Below are 13,876 nucleotides of genomic sequence, written 5' to 3'. Positions count from 1 at the left end.
CTTCCTTTCAGTCTGGCTTTACGCCACGCCACTCTACAGTAACCGCTCTTTTATCTGTCTTTTATCTATCACTAACAAACTCCATTCCTTTCGTCATTCGAAACTTTCTTCACTCCTTGTTCTGCTTGATCTTTCGGCCACATATGGCACAGTCGATCACACTATCTGCCTCTCTTCTCCACCTCTCTTCTCTTGGCAAACTGGGTTTCCGTGATTCTGTCCTTAACTGGCTCTGTTGCTAACTTTCACGGCACTCCTCTGTTTACTGGGCTGGTCACTCGACCCTGTCTTCCCTCTCTTAAATGGTGTTCCTCAAGACTCGGTTCTTGGATGACTTCTTTTTTCTCTTTACACCTCTTCTCTTGGTTCCATTATTTCATCCTTTGGCTTTTCTTATCACCTCTATATGGAAGACTTGTAAATGTTTCTATCTTTCCCCTCCCATACCAATTTTATGAACTCTTCCTTGTCCACTTGCCTTCTTGAAATTCAATCCTGGATGACTGCTCACTACCTTCACCTTAATCCCTCCAAAACTGAGGTTCTTTTCTTGGTATTACCCAAATTGATCGAATGCCAAACTGACCTACTCAGAATTGAGTGAATTTATTTGGTCGAGTTTGTTAGGTGTTTTTGTTAATTTTTATTAAATATAGATGTGGGGTGGGGTAAGGGAATCGGTTAAGGTAGGGGGAAGAAGGGAGGAGCGGGGCTCTCCCCCCGCATTTAAAAAAACAAATCTAACGAAAGGAATTAGGTCAATTCTCTGGTAGGTCAATTTCTTTCAATCGATTCACAGTAATCACTTTTCTTCCTTGCTTTTACTGTTCCTCCCCCCACCCCCTCTCTTTCTTTCCCCTACTGTTCAATCTCCATTGAGTGGAGTAACATTCCACAAAAGAGGGGAGACAAACACCCATGCCCCCCCAAAAATACACCCATGTCTCTTTTCCTCCCTATGCCCGCAATCTTGGAGTCATCCTTCATTCCTTACTATCCTTTTCACTCATATCTCTTCTCTCTTTCGTTCTTGTCGCTATCAACTATTTAACATTGATAAAGCTCAATGGATTCTTACCTTTCCCATTACTAAACTCTGTATGTCCTCGTTAGCTTTCTCTCGTCAGTTCTACTGATCCTCTCTCCTCCTTGGACTCCCTACATCTCGCCTTGCTTCCTCCACACTGCACTCTCTGCACTGGCTTTCTTTTGAAAATTGCCTGCTTTTCAACTTGCTGTGTATTGTTTTTAAATGTCTCTATGGTCTTGCTCCTCCATATCCTACTTCATTAATCTCTTTTCAGTCACCAGCCTGCCCACTGTGTTCCCGATCCGTCTTTATCTTAGTTGTTCCCTGTGCTCCATGTGTCTCATCCAGTGTGACTGATTTGCTCATCTGACCCCTAAGAATTGGAACTCTCTTCCTCTCTCCTTGCATTCCACGTCCTTCTTTCCCCTCTTTAAATATCACCAATAAACCCACCTTCTATCTCATTGATCAATTGGTTTTTATGGTTTATCTGCTCATGTGTCGGTACCATTGATTACTATGTTCAACGCTTAGGCGTCAATCACTATAAAATTCAATACAAATAAAAAAATACAAACACTGTTGTTTGATTGACACAGAGGCAGTTTTAGGACAGGATGAGATGAAGTGGATGAGCTTTTGAATTTTGTACCTGAAGATATAGGTTCTAGTGTGAAGGAGCAGCTGAAAGTCCTTATCCACTTTCAATAGCAGGCTTAAGCAAAACCACCTGCTTGCTAGCGAATTTGCCCAAAAGGTGCATATCTTTTTCTTGGCTAAGAAGAGCCATATCTAAGGTCATTCCTCAACAAGAGGTGTTGTTTTGGTGATCCCTACTGTACATTAGTAGGTTTTTGACTAGATACAGGCAAGAGCCAGGGGGCTAGGGCCTGGCAATTGATGGCCGCTCTTCTAGTATATGGGCAAGGAAGATGGGCCTTAAATTAACCTATTCTGGCAGACTTTACTGCAGGGTCAAAACACAGGACACCTACACTTAGTTACATGTTGATTGAGCAGAAGGACGTCTTCTTAGAAGGCACTGTGTGATATATCTTACTACCCAAAGCATCTTGAAGAAGTAAAACAGTCTGGGAACTCTTGTGCAGCTTGCACCGTACTAGGGTGTTACATAACAGAACACAAGAGGTGGACGTCCACATCCTTGGGGCATTTTTGGTGCTGATGACAGATTGCAATTGTTAGTCAGCCCTTTGGTACAGAGAAATGCACCCAAAACCTAAATCTGAGCAATAAACCTAACCCCAACCCTAATCATACATCTGTCCATAATCATTAACAAACCCCAATTATAATCTCAAGATCAACTTTATGCATGCGCCTATGCCTAATCTGAACCCTAACCATAAACTCAGACATAACCAAACAACAAATCCTCACCCGAACTCTAAACTCAATGCTAAAGTTAAAGCTAACCCAAACCTCATCTTTATCCTGGATCCCAACCCTAAATCCACTCGTACATTTAATCCTAATCCTAACCTCTACCTTAATACAATTTCACCTTTAATCATAAACCTACATCTAAACGTAACCCGAATCATAACTTCAACCCCAACTCTAACCATAAACAAAGCCATAAACAAAAAAGAAATTGTAACCAAAATCATAAACTCTAACCCTAAGGAGGAAGCCAAACCCCAACTTCAAGATTACTAACTAGAATACAATTGTATCTCTAACCTAAATCTAAACCCTAACTACAACCCAAACTGGACTCTAATCATTAGCTCAACCTCAACTGTAACACCAACCCCAGCACAATCCCTGCCCCAACTCTTATCCCACCCCTAATGAATAAGTTACTTACCTGTAACTCCTGTTCTCAAGCATTGGTATCTTTTACATTTACATGCTGTGAATATTCTCTGTCGTTAGGCTGGGAATCCCTTGTAGCATAGAGCAGTTCAAACTTAAACTAAATTTCAATCACGTTGTGCTCTAGTATAGTCACCTTTGGGTCATGCTGCCCACAGCCAATTGGAAAGTTCCCTTAGGAGGCCTGGTGACCATCTTCAGATTTTGGCATAGTGCACTTGAGTGGTGTATAAATAGATGCCACCACGCTGTCTGCGCCAGTTTACATATGTAGTTTTATTCACTGGTCTAGATTGTTAATTCGGAAATACTCGATCATAACAGTTGTCCAGTACATTGACACGTGTTTCGGCCTGTGGCCTTCTTCAGAACTGGACTAGTGTTTACAAATTAAATGTTGGTACAATTTAGGTGTTAGGGGAACCACCTTCAATCAATAGCACAAAATTCAATGTTCAGGTGTGAGTCACCATGCCTGGTCCATAGAGTTCCGTTCTCCTCGCCGGTGTTTAGTGAAATGACCGAGTGGCAGTATGAGCCAAGAAGTGCCAAGCGGGGTAGGCGGGAGGGCCACATGTGAATCTATGAAAGATACCAATGCTGGAGAACAGGAGTTACAGGTAAGTAATGTATAACTTCTCCAGCACTGGATCTTTCATGAATTCACATGTTGTGAATAGATTACAAAGCAGTACCATATGACCATAACGGGTAGAGACAAGCTCCTTGTAAGAAACACTTACTATTGGAGACCTACTAACCTCACACAAGCAGGTCACGAAGAACAGACGGGCCAACACTGGAGTCTGCCCCAGAATCCCTGTCGACACAGTAGAATCTGGTAAATGTGTGCACTGACCGCCACGGGGCTGCCCTGCAAATGTCCAGCAGGGGGATCCCAGAAAGAAATGCCATTGTTACTGCCACTGCTCTGGCAGAGTGTGCTCTGGGACTTTCAGGGAGGGGATTGCCAGCGTGTTGGTGGCAGAAAGAGATGCACGCTGATATCCACCTGGAAATGGAAGGCTTGGTAAGCGCCTTCCTGCTCCAGAGGGACCAAATGTCACGAAGAGCTGCTAGATTTGATAGAAAGACTTTGTGTTTGCAACCTAATACTTGAGAGCGTGCACACTATCTTGAGAGTATCATGAACACTCAGCTGGCAAAGTTGGAGAACCGAAGAAAAACTGGAAGCACCACAGACTCAATGAGGTGGAAACAGATGGCACCTTAGGCACAAATATAGGGTTAGTGCACATGATAAGCACGGTGCATCAGTGGAAAGGGCTTGTATCTTGCTGACTCATCATGGCAACCAGAAATGTGTTTATCCAAGAAAGATACTGAAGAGCTGCTCTGTGCATCAGCTCAAAGAGCGGTTTCATGAGTCTGGACAGGACTATGTTGAGTTCCCAGGCCGCAGCTAGTCACCCGACAAACGAAAAGGAATGAAATTGGCCTTTTTGGAAGTCCTTTAATAGTCTGTGCGACTAACATGAAGGAGCGCCATTAGCACGATTGTACATAGAGATGGCGGCCAAGTGTGCTTTGATCGAGGAGTGCGCAAAACCGACGTGTGCCAAAGACCGTAAGTATGGTAGCATGTCCTCTGGCTGGATGATCTGGGGTTGTAACTTGCGGGCTTTGCACCGAATTTGGAGCCTCTTCAATTTGCTCCTGTAACAGGCGAGTGTGGAGGGAGCACAGGCCCGAGCTAGGATCTCGTTGCAGTCTCGAGGAAGCGGGGTGGAACCAAATTCTAGGAACACAGGAGCCAGGCCATCAGATGGAGGGAGGCCAGGTAGTGATGAAGCACTTCCTCCTTGTTCCTGGATAGCAAATCATGATTGATTGGGGTCGCTGATGAGAGAGCGAGAAGGTCTGAGTACCAAAACTATTGTGGCCATGCAGGGGCTACTAATATTAGTTTGCACCGATACAGTCTGAAGATGCTTATCACTCGTGCCACTATAGGGATCGGTGGGAATGCATACAGAAACTTCCCCTCCCATGGGAATGCATAGGCATCTCTAGGCTCTGGTGATGGGGAAACCTGCTGGCAAAGGACTTACATCTTTTGTTGCTGAAGGTTGCAAATAGGTCTATATCCAGGGTGCCCCATCTTTAAAGTTGTTTGTTCTGTCATTCCCACTCGTGGCATGAGCGGAGCACTCTGCTGAGTGAGTCCGCTGTGGTATTTGGACCCCTGCAAGGTGAAAAGGAAACAGGACCATCTGGTGTAGTAGCACCCAGTGTCAGAGGGATTGCGCCTCTGATGACAGGAGTGGCGTCCTTGTACCTCCTTGTTCGCATTGTCAGTGAGCATCTGCACAACCTTTCCACAGAGTCGCGGCAGGAAGGATTTGAGTGCCCAGAAAACAGCCCACAGTTCCAGGAGATTGATGTGAAGAAGCTTTTCTTCCTCTGTCCAGGGACTCCTGGCATGAAGGTGTCTGAAGTGGTCTCCCCTGCCCTCTAGAGAGGCATCCCTGGTACCAGTGATTTGGTGATTGGGCTGCCTGGCGGCTGCACTCTGGACCAGGTGGGCTTTGCTGGACCACTAGTGAAGACTGTTACTGAACTGCTGTATGCGTGGAATGTGGTGCTCCCAGGATCCTGAGACTTGTACCCATCAAGCGTCTAGGAACGCTACCTGTAGAGGGCACATGTGCAGTGGTTGAGCATGAGGATGCACGAGGACATCATGCCTAGTAGGGACTTGTAACTGCAGACTGACACAGCCGCTGAAGTGGCAAGTTGGTTCACCTTGCGGAGGAGGATGGGCACCCCTTCCTGCGTCGAAGTTGCTGAGCAGGGTAGTGTGTCGAGGTTTGTAGCCAAGTATAATGCCTGCCGCACGGTAATGAGGCATGACATTGGAAAGTTGATTGAGAAGCTGAGGGACTGCAAACCGCGGATGGTTGAAGACTTGCTATGTGCAGCCATGGTGTACAATCGCACACTTACCAACCAGTCTTCTCGATATGGGTAGACAAGAATGCCCAGTCAGCATAGATGTGCTACCACTGGAGCGTGGCATTTGGTAAACTCTCATGGGGCTGACCGTAGGCTGAAAAGAAAGAACTTTGAATTCATAATGGACCTCAGCCACTACAAACCGCAGGTAGTGGTGGTGTGAGTGGTGACTAGGGATGTGAAAGTACGTGTCCTCTAGGTCAAGGTACGCCAGGAACTCTCCCTGCTGCAGTTGAGATAGGACCTGCTGCAGCGTAACCATACAAAATGTCTGTGCTTTTAACAACTTGTTTAGTACCCTTAGGTCTAAAATGGGCCTCCAACCCCAACTTTCTTCTTAACGGGAAGTATCTGGAGCAGACTCCTGATCCTTGCTGTGTGACTGGGACTTTCTCCACTGCTCCTTTGGACAGCAATGCCTGTACCTTCTGCTGGATCTGATGAAGAAGCTTCTCTGAGCGGAGGAATGTCTAGTGGTGGTTTCACAAACTCCAGTGTATCCCCCTGCTGGATGAGGGAGAGCACCCATTCGTCAGAGGTGATGCTTCTCCACTCCTGGACATATTCTGCTAGCTGGCCTCCCACTGGGGTGCTGAAGTGGGAGGAAGGGACCCTGGGATGGGTCAGGGCTGGGTTTGCGAGGTGTTGCCTCAGCATCGAGAACCTCTGTAGGACTGGGTTTTTCCCAATCAAAAAAGGACGGGCGCATCTGTTGTAGTATGCCCAGAGAGCGGGCAGTGTCTGTGTCTGTTTTTATAGACGGCTGGGTCTCATCCACCATTATGGCAAAGAGTTCTACGCTATCAAATGGCATGTCCACCACCTTGGATTGCATCTCTGAATGGATGTTTGTTGCTTTCAACCATCCCTGTCTTCTCAACACAGCCCTGTTCCCAAGCTGGCAAAATCCAGTATCAGAGATGTCTACGAACACTGCGATGGCATGGTCCAAAGTGGCCTCACCCTCAGAAGAGGTCCCAACTTGAACCACAACTCATGGTCATATCTGGCGAGTATGGCCATGGCGTTTGCTGCCTTAATGGTATTTAAGCGTTTTCGAAGCATAATGAAGATGGGTTGGTGAATCGTTTGCGGGCTGCTAGACACCACTGAATCAGGTGTGGGTTGCACGCGCAGACAGATAGGCGCAGAGTCCCGGATCTTTTATTTTTTGTCGAACCCAACTTTCTTGGCTGGCGCCGTGGAAGGATGGGTCATGATTATGAGGCCTTCCACCCACGTCTAGGAGTGGTATCGACAATACAGACTTCCTGTGTTGTTCCCTCCTTTTCTTAAGGAGACTGTCCTTCCTCTGTTCCTCTGGCGAGACACCAGAAATCGTTGCTGCTCTGCCCACTAGGGCATGGAAACAACCGATTTCATCGGGAGGTGAGTCTGTGGCGTGGATCTCCTCTGGTTTACCAGCTGCTGGGATGTCATCATACTCATCTGTGTCGGTAGTATGGACGGATGTTTGACCGTCTTGCATGTCACGATCAGTGTCGGTATCAGTTAATTGCAAATGCTTTAGCAGTTGCTGGTGCTCCCTAGCTGGGCAAGGAGATCCAGAAACACCACTAGCTAGGCATCTTGGCTCTAGAGGCGACAATGGTTCCGACAGTGGTGGTGGTGGGGGTGGTGCCGGCAACCTTTGGTGCAGGGTGGACACTAGAGTGGTTAATATATTAAGAATGTCCAGAGAGAGATCTCTGTTTGCTGGTGTCTGTGGAGGTGATACCCTGATAGGTGGTAGAGGCTCCTCTCTTGGCATTGGCATCCCCTGTGGCTTTGGTGTGTGTTTGACCTTTGGTGGAGGCACATCAGGAGGATGAGGAGGGCAGGAAGGCGAGAATTTCCCTTCGTTTTCATCCTCTGAGGACATACTTAATAGTACTGGGTTCAATTGAGTCCCCAAAGCCGGAGACTGCAGCTTTGCAGCTCCAACTATCGCCAGGGGGTCAGGTGGTTGTGGAAGAGCTGCCAGCGCAGAGGGTTGTACACCCTGTGGATCATGGGAAGCGCTCACTGTAGGTGAAGACACCAATGAAGGAGTTTTTTCAGCTGTCGACGGTTTTGCCTTCGTCGACGGGGGGAGGGTCCTACACAATGAAGTCTTAGTCATAGAGGAGGTCGGCTAGGACGCCGACGAGATTGTTTTGGCAGGAGCCTTTGACAAGGGTTTTGTGGTCATCAACAATGTTGCCAACAAGGTCTTTGTGGAGGTCAACCAGGTAAGGAACTTCAGCACTGCGGGCATCGTCAATGAAGGCATGGACGGTGTGCCCGTAGTTGAGTAGTCTTACCTTTGTCTGTGTAGGACATCAATGAAGTTTCACTGTTTTTGCACATTGATGGTCCCGATGATTTGTAAGAAGATTTTGATGGTGCCCTTGGGCTGTGTCTAGAAGGTTCTTTATGTGCCTTTTTACAGCTCCTTACGGCTGACTCATCATGCGATCTTGACCTCTTACTAGAAGTGGGTCGCTGGATAGGTCTACACTGCCTGAGTGAGGCATGACTCCATACTGAGGCAGTGTCAGAGGCCCCCCCAGCATCGTCGATCCAAGAGACCAACCTGCAGTGACCATCACTCAGAGTTTTTATTAGAAAAGGATTGACAGATGTTACAATCCTTGATGACATGGTGTGGGTGAAGGCAGTATAGGCACTCATTGTGAAGGTCATCCATGAACACGTTTTTGAGGCCACATTGTGCGCAGGCCTTGAAGAGGCTCTTCCTCTTAATTTCAGCCGTTGTAGTAGGACCATAACAACAAGTCATGCTGGAGAACGGGAACTCGTAGGTGGCAAAGCCCCCGGTTGATCGCTACCGTTCATGCAGAGACGAGGATGTTGACAATCTCATCGAAGTAAGTTAAATTGAGCAGGACCTTTATGGAGCTTGCTAGCACATGATGGGGCAGACCTGGAACAGATCTAGCGTATTAAGTGGGGAGGGTGGTGGCTGAATAGAGCTTGACACCCCATAAAAGGGCAGGATTGGAATAAACCCAGCATAGAATGAAGTTGGAAAGTGCTTCGACTTTGCAAGGCTATGGAGTGGTAGCCTGTAAGGGGACAGAAGAGCACAGAATGACAGCCAATGGAAATAGATTGGACGTACAGTACCTGGACATCAGAGACCCCCGTGTACGTCACTTCTGCTCTCTTCCATTCTTGCCCTTGGTTCCCAGACAAACTGAACAAAGCGGCCCCCATAGCACCACCTGCTGGACCCAATAAGAGAGACACAAAAGAAACAGGACAAAATGAGTTCAGAGACCTTTGTTGCATAAACCTCATTCATTATAATCTCTTCTTTACAAAAAGTAAATATGGTAATAGCCAGAAGGTGGTCGTACCTTGCTGGTAATGGCTGTCTTGCCTGGGGTCAAAGGCCAGAGAGACATGAGGGCCTCCACCAGGGGATTAGGACTATTACATACCTAAGGACTATTAAATACCAGGTAAACGTGTCCCTTTGGTCATTAACGCTATTAACACCCAACCTAAAAATGTAGAGTGCTAATGGCCTCTTTTTAGGGTAATTGCCTTTGGACAGGAAGCCCAATATGGAAACATTATCTAAAAAAACATTAAATCCTATACGTGCCCTTTCACTAAAAATTATACAGTTCATTGCCATGGGAAGGGGAGAAATACAATACCGTCGCCGCCTCTGTGATTACAAATTGTAATTGGTTATTTCTAACCCGCTTAATACCTAGAGGTTTCTATGCATGGACCCGGGGATCGAACCTATGTTGCTCCGCCTCGCGTTGCTTCCCAGACGAGCACATTGCCCCTGGGCTATCCTCCCGAGATTGGTCAGGGTCCACTTGAATAATGACAACAATAGTCAGCTGGAGTGAGATATTTCCAGACTAACAGGAGGTCGATTCCATCTGCACCCAGATCTGCAATGCTGCAGATAGAAACGCCCTCACCCCCTCCTGGACATCAGGGCTACCTAGCAACATAGCCTTGTGTACTGTCTGAAACCCTTCCGCTCTCATTCAAGGCCATAACTTGCTGTTTCTTGGCTTCTCGTGTAGTGGACATATTAATAAGAAACACAGTAGATGTTCTACCATTGTTTCTATGACAACCTCATAGAGTAATGTTGCTCATTTCATTTTTTAGTGATTATATAACAGTAATATATCACATCTAGCCAATGCAGAAAATTGCCTTTCTTGCGACTATGAAACTATCCGGCTATAAGGTTGGCTAAGGCTTCACCAGAGCAGAGAGTCTAATTAGGAAAAGTGATCAAGTGTCGAGGTTTTTCTGCCTGCTTCATTTTCAAGTCTCTCAACAAATTTCCCTTGAGCCAGTACGACATGTATTTGGCAGCAACAGAAACAACATACCTTACACATGTCGTTCCGCCTGCAGGTGTTAGGCGTTGAAAGACGGCTGGGAATATTTTAAGTGATCCCTTTATCTACCAAATTTCCCTTATTGCAGAAAAGCCTTTTCACTGCATATCTCGCTGATCGATGATATGCCCGATCTACGATTGATATCTAACCAAACAGGCGGGTGAACCCCAGAACCCATCGACACCTGGGGGAAGGTACTTCATAACAACAATAGGACTGGTGTTGCATGGGAAGAATAAGAACACAATTGATCAAAGCACGCTAAAATGGCCGACAAAGGAAATAACTCCGACCGAGAGTGACCCAGAACAAAAACAAAAGGATAAGAAAAAAATGATTTTAATAATAATATAATTATGAACATCAACAAATGAGGTATTCAAACCATCAACATGTAGAAAAATACAAATTCTAAAAAACAGCTTGATCCATAAAAGATTGATGCGCACGCCATATGGCCACTGCATGCGGCATTTGGAAAGCTCTTCGGGAAGATGGAGATTCTCGGGGTCAGAGGGATCCCGGCCTTGCTTCACAGCCAATGGCTCTCGCGATGCAGAGATTTGTAGGTCTATGTTTATTAATGGCAAGAGTGAGATTGCAAGTCCCAGCATAAATAAACCTGATGGCTAATACGCCAGAACTAAGCAAAGGTCTTCCTGGAGGTCTGGAGCCAGTTGCCAACTATGGGGTACTACTGAGATTTACTACTTAGCAGTGGCATACATTTCACTGCTCAGAAAAGAGCCAGTCTGCCTGACACTCTCTCTAATGCTTACCTTGAGGACACTTACCTGGTTTAGCGGCATAGACATTGAGGGCCATGGATGCTGACGCGCCATACATATAATAGTAGAAGTCTAGTTGCAGGCAGCCGTAGGATTTTTCAGCGGGGCTTGCCAGTGTCGCCTTGGTGCCTGGGACAGCGATCTCAGAATCCATCAGCATGTACCAACCAACTGCAAGAGGAGTACAGAACAGCCCATAGGTGCAGGGTAGATAAAAGATCACCAATCTGACAGCCACAGAAGGATTGAATCACAAGGATGACAAATGTATCAACCAATTAGAGGCTTGTGTGTGAGAAATCTGAGAGTAGAATATGCCTTTTCAGCTAAAACTCCACAGGCCACAACACCATCCAGTAGCCATTCCTAGAAGTTCAACTGCAGTTCAACTCATGAAGCAATGCATTGTGTGAGCAAATTAGCCCAAAACATGTGTTTCGATCTAGAACCTTTTCTTTATTGATAACTGACAATACACACCCTATAATGCTCGAGTAGGAAGAAATGGAATTGTTGTGTTCTTTCAATCTTCCCACTTTTATTTGAGAGCTTCAAGCACTGCTTCTCTGTCCTGAAGAAGGCCTTTTTTAAATGGTGATTGTTATGAATACCCACCTCACTCCACTGATGACCGCAAACACGAAAGAAATGTGTCAGCGGCTGCCTAATGCTCTTTTTCATAGAAGAATTCCCTGGCATTTTGCTGCCTCACTGCCTTGTGGATGAGACTGGCCTAATATGCAATTGGATATTTTCTCCTCTCATTTGGTCCAGAGAGCTAAGACATGAACTAATTTATTTTGATTTAAAAAAGCGCTTATGCCAAAGAGGTAATAAAAAAAGCAGTAACCAAAATACATGAACAAGAACAAGGGCAAATAGCATGGTGTTCGATTCTTAGCGATGGGTGTGACAACATGAGAAGAGCTTTGAGCAATGCTCGTAAAGAGACAAGAGTGCAGGAAGCCTGTACAGATTAGGGAGAGTGTTCCCCCCAATGCGTTGGGGGTATGAAGGGAGAACATTTGACAAGATTGTAGGCCCTTCTGCGTTGATACCTTCTCACAGAACAGGCCTTGTTTGTTGTCAGTAAGCAGAATCTCATACCTCTAAACAACTGTTGTGAGGTAATAAATGCCGAAACACTGTCGACACTTCCAATTGCCTTAGCCAAATGATGGAAGAGAATGGCAAAATGTACGGTCTTCATTTATGAGTACCAGTATAGTCTACAAAGTGGCTGGTTTTCTTTGCTGCTCAAACACAAGGTTATATGTTGAACTGCTTACCTGTCCTCACCTTGAACCACATTGTCTTATTTGGTTGTATTTTTAACCAGGCTATATTAAATGGATTATCCCCTGATGTTTTTTTACTTTTGTTAATATTTCATCTATAACACTCTAGTAAATATATGCTCATGTTTGTGCTTTTGAAACCTACAAAGGCTACATGGTTTATCTTAACACCATTCCCTGCTTACTGGGCTTCACCAGGACACAGTGTCACATGGGCAATCATTTCTAAAGTTCCCATTACCTATGGTTCTCTTTCATTAGATTAGTGATTGAATTATCGAAGCCCAGGCTTGCCCAGTCCCAAAGGCGAGAGCTTACCCCATGAGCTATCCACGGAATAGTGGGGGTGATACATTAAATGTAATCAGAATGACCGGGCTGCAATTGCCTTAAAGAAGACAGCTGTGGTTCCGGGAGGGGGACAACATGTGGTTCCGGGAGGGGGGCAAAAGGGCTTTGGAGGGTGGTGGAGGGAGAGGGGGAAGGGGGAAAGGTAGTGGGTGAGGTTCCGCAGGTGGTCCCCTGGATAATCAAAATGGAGAGCTGGGGGAGGGCTCCATGAGGAGGCATACACGGGTTCTGTGGTTGTCCCCTGGACAGTGAGTGGTGGGGATAGAGGGTGAGGGGCGGTGGGGCAGAGACATCCATTTGGAAACTCCAGTTGCACGAAGAACAGAGCGCAATTGACATTTTTCAATGGATTAATTTCAGACTCTATGATTTATTGCAAATCACCGGGAATCCCCATGGGTGCTATGTATCTCACTCCCATTTTTCATAGGTGATGTACTTATAGAATGATGGTGATTATCTCGCCATTATTTATTTACTGATCAGAAGAGTGATTCATTTGCAGACCCCAGGGAGATTAATTTAGAATATGCAGACTGGGAGGGGGGATGCTGTTGCGCGCAACGAAAATGGCCCTCTAGGACAAGAGCTCCATCCCGGCTAACATCCGAGCCAATAATATCCTGATCCGGAGCACCTCACGAACCGAAAAAATAAGTGGAGAGTTCAGGTAACGAACCTCGCTACCGGCAGAAGAAATCCTGGACGGAAAGGCTGAGGTGGATAGAAGATACAGTGAAATGAACTTCCAGCGGTAGAGGGAAGTGACGCGAGCCGCTTCCCAGAACCGCGAGAAACCAGGAAATAGCCGCGGACACTCTTGCTGGCTGACCATAGAGATCTGGCGGCCCAGCACAGTGAAGCACCGAAGCCTGGATACCTCTCTGTGAGCGAGGCGAAGACCGACTCAGCAATATTAAATACTGCAACACTCCTGCTACGAACACAAAGGAGGTTAGGAGCAGACGAGAGAAGAGGAGCGACAGCGGAAACGCCCAACACAGATTCATATGGCACCCGATCTGCCTGGACCGAGGTGAATAAAGAAAGGCCCTGAGCTGTGTCGGCGTCACCCGCTCCCGGAGTCTGGAGACCTGCAGCGGGAATCGCAGTGCGGCCACATCGAGGTAAGGGCGCTGGGCTAGCACACAGCATTGGGACGGCTGCCCGCCTCTAATTGGGATCTGGTGGAGTGGCGGAAACCGCGAG

The 13,876-nt window shown here is 46.5% G+C and overlaps 1 protein-coding gene across 1 annotated transcript in view; it reads right to left on the bottom strand.

Moving 5' to 3' along the window:
• Positions 1-13,876, bottom strand: part of LOC138457973 (IgGFc-binding protein-like) — a 344,303-nt gene that overhangs the window by 245,931 nt on the left and 84,496 nt on the right. The window contains exons 7-8 of the mRNA XM_069607205.1: positions 11,025-11,189; positions 8,975-9,075 (exon numbers count right to left, since the gene is read on the bottom strand). Coding sequence (XP_069463306.1) covers positions 8,975-9,075; positions 11,025-11,189 — 266 coding nt within the window. The remainder of the gene's footprint in view (positions 1-8,974; positions 9,076-11,024; positions 11,190-13,876) is intronic.

Source organism: Ambystoma mexicanum, chromosome 1p (assembly GCF_040938575.1).
Source record: "Ambystoma mexicanum isolate Mex_15411 chromosome 1p, UKY_AmexF1_1, whole genome shotgun sequence".
Taxonomy (NCBI): domain Eukaryota; kingdom Metazoa; phylum Chordata; class Amphibia; order Caudata; family Ambystomatidae; genus Ambystoma; species Ambystoma mexicanum.
Note: the sequence above shows the minus strand (reverse complement) of the source record. Positions and strands in the feature narration are given on the sequence as shown.